The sequence below is a fragment of the Gavialis gangeticus genome, unplaced genomic scaffold (genome assembly GCF_001723915.1).
Source record: "Gavialis gangeticus isolate Ggan-Ray unplaced genomic scaffold, GavGan_comp1, whole genome shotgun sequence".
In the NCBI taxonomy this organism is placed as follows: Eukaryota; Metazoa; Chordata; order Crocodylia; family Gavialidae; genus Gavialis; species Gavialis gangeticus.
In genome coordinates this window covers 94,033,341-94,036,187 of record NW_017729031.1, presented here as the reverse complement: position 1 = coordinate 94,036,187, position 2,847 = coordinate 94,033,341, and the positions used below count along the sequence as shown (strand labels likewise).

The following is a 2,847-nucleotide window of genomic DNA, read 5'->3' as shown; positions in this document are numbered from 1 at the left end:
CCCCCCCCCCCAACATTCTTGAGGGGCAATTGCCTAGTAGTATAATATTTGCCTGGATAATTCATACATTTGAGCATGACTGCTTCTCAGGACTTTCTGAAGAATGAAAATAGACACCTGTTAGTAATATATTTTGAAATAAACATACATACCATATATATACCAGCTTGGAGACCGTAACCCCCCTGTATTTGCTTCTGTATATTAGTAAAGCCTATTAGTATTCCTGCCTCTAATACATAAACTGTTCCATTAGATGAATGTTTTTATGGTGAGAAATGATTAGTGAACATTTTCAGGCTAATTCCTGTAACTGAAAGGTTCCTCTGGGAATGCTTAGGGGCAGTTCAAATCAAATATAAAAGGTACAATCATTTCAGCCCTAGAGTTTAGGGAGCTGCTCTCTTACATACTGTGAGGGTGAACTACTGCTCAGTAAACTGCAATTTGAAATGTAAAATTTAGCTTTTGATCCTGCGACATCCTCCATGTCGACAGACCACTGAACTTGCCTGAAGCCATACTGAGCTCCAGGCTGAAATGCCCCTGCACAGAGCTCTCTGCAGAACTGAGTGAATGCAAGATTCGTGATTTTTTTTTTTTGTACAAACCCAATAAAAAAATAGTTCCTTCTTTTACAGATTAAGTTCTATTCTTCCCTCTTGTGGCTCTCAACCCTTTTATTCTCAAAAACCTATATAAATTAAGCATAAACTTAGGGATGTATTTGGTAGCCGTGCTGTTCCAAGACAAAAAGAAATACAAAACTCTGTAACTCTTGGTTCAGAGATGATACCTTTTATTAGACCAACTTGTAACGCTTTCGTTTTTTCATTTGCTTTCCCTGTGGAACAGCCATTCCATTCAACTGCACGCAACTCAATTATCAAAGGCGCTTTAAAATGGCAGCACTTGCTAGGTGATCCAGTGCAAGGGTTTCACTCTAATGAGGGTGTAACATTAAGGTTACAATGGTTTAGCTCTAAACCACTGAGGTAGAAGCAGATAAACAAAACAGTTGTACCAGATCAGCTGACACACGAGCAGCAGCAAGTTCTTTCCAGCCTTTCAAAACAACTGGAGGCTCCTTCTACCCACAGGCTCACACGTTGTTCAGGACAGTGGTTCTCAACCTTTTTTAATTCAAGGTGCCCCTCCAACAGTACCAGCTCCTAGTTTTCACTGTTTTACTTACTTTCTTTTTCTTTTTTGGGGGTGCAAAAAGCAAACAGAGCAAAGCATCCATTCGGTTGAAAATGCCTCAGAGAGCCCATGCTGAGGCAGAACGTTTTTGGCATCCTTGACTCCTGTTTGAAACCTCAGGGTTCAGGCAGCGAATCCCATTTGCCCACCTAACAGCATGAACACAGCGTACGGACCCTTGTACGTCAAGAGGGCAGCACAGGGGGCATCCGTCAGCTTCACTCATAGCAGCACAGGCCTCCGGAGCACAGGGAGCAATCCCCAGAGGCGAGGCTAGGAAAGCTGTCTGGAAAGACACCCTGGCTAGCAGCAACATAACATAGCCCCACCGTTTCCACCACCGCAGGCAAGATCCAACACGACCAGAAGTCCACTGACCCGCTGGCGGCCCCTTGCAGCCAGCGCCGGCTGCATGACACCACACAAGCCTTTGACACTGAGCCTCTCCAGCTGCAGTGAAGTCTCTGCATCGCCCTCGTGCCCGCCCAGCAGGCGCTGCGCACCCTGAGGGAGGAGATGCGCAGCCCCCGCTCCACTCCACCCCGCCCCACAGGTACTCACAGGCAGAAGACGTGCTCGCACCGACCCAGGCACACGGGCTCCCTCAGCACGTGGTCGCTGCGGGGGAACACAAGTGTCAACCAGGACCTGCTCCACGCATGCGCCGACCTCTCGCCCCCGCGCATGCGCCAAGCCCGGTCAGCAGGGGGCGCCCATAGAGCCCTACTCCCTCCCCTCCTCGCACGGGGGGGGCGAGCAGTTACCAGCGGGAGCAGTGCAGCGTGGCCTCTAGCTGCTCCAGGGCGGCGCGCGTGTGATGCCAGGCGCGGCCGGGCCGCTCCATGGTGGGCGGCGGGGGGCGATTACCGGAGCGAGCCCGTAGCGCGGCCTGCATCGCCCCGACCCGGCCCAGCCCGGCCCCGCGCCACTCGAATTCAACCGCCTTGCGCCAGTAGCCCAGTGCGCAAGCGCTGGCGGCAGCGCGGGAGCGGTGTGCGCATGTGCGGCGGGAAAGGGAGGGAGGCTCCCCTTCCCCGAGGGGCGGGGCCGTAGATCCCCGCCCCACCCCAGTGTGAGCACAGCTGGACCTGAGGCTGCGCTACGGGCTGGGAGAGCTCCGCTGCCTTGGGAGTTTGCCACCTCTGGGGTGCACGTGACTCTGCCCATGGCAGCTTGAGGAGGCTTTCTGCTAAAGAGCCCCGAGCTTGAGGCTGAAAACAGACGTCTTCCCTGGAGCGGGATCAGGTGGTTGCGCTTCCGGGACCCGTATAGACGTCTCCAATTGGCGCGCCCCAAGCAGCGGGGGGAAACCCCAACTTGCCGCCGAGTGGCCTGCAGGCAGGGAGGGAAGAGGGCTCTTGAACAGTGATCTCCCCGTTGGTGTTTGCAGGGGGGGTTCCCCATGTTCACCTGAAAGCACAAAGCAGGGGGACATCCCCTAGTTCCCCTCTGCCTTTGCAGTCTGTGCTTCTCGCTGCTGCCAGGTCCCCACTCGCACCCTGGGAAATCCTTTGCAGCGGGATCCCCCCCTAGGTGCTGCATGGGGTGACTGTCTGCAAGCAGGGAACCCCTACTTTGCAGACAAGCACAAAGACTTTCCAGCTGCTTAGGGATGCACCTGGGTAACCGGGGAAAGCAAGGCAA

At 53.8% G+C, this 2,847-nt stretch overlaps 1 protein-coding gene across 2 annotated transcripts in view; it reads right to left on the bottom strand.

Annotated features, from left to right (window-relative positions):
- BARD1 (BRCA1 associated RING domain 1) overlaps positions 1–2,158 on the bottom strand; it is an 86,620-nt gene extending 84,462 nt beyond the window's left edge. The window contains exons 1-2 of one of the 2 annotated variants that reach the window (XM_019523395.1): positions 1,968–2,158; positions 1,765–1,821 (exon numbers count right to left, since the gene is read on the bottom strand). In XM_019523395.1, coding sequence (XP_019378940.1) covers positions 1,765–1,821; positions 1,968–2,098 — 188 coding nt within the window. In that variant the 5' untranslated portion in view covers positions 2,099–2,158. Of the gene's footprint in view, positions 1–1,379; positions 1,721–1,764; positions 1,822–1,967 lie in introns of those variants that run through there. The other variant, XM_019523397.1, reaches the window with a different exon arrangement.
- Positions 2,159–2,847: the final 689 nt, after the last annotated feature.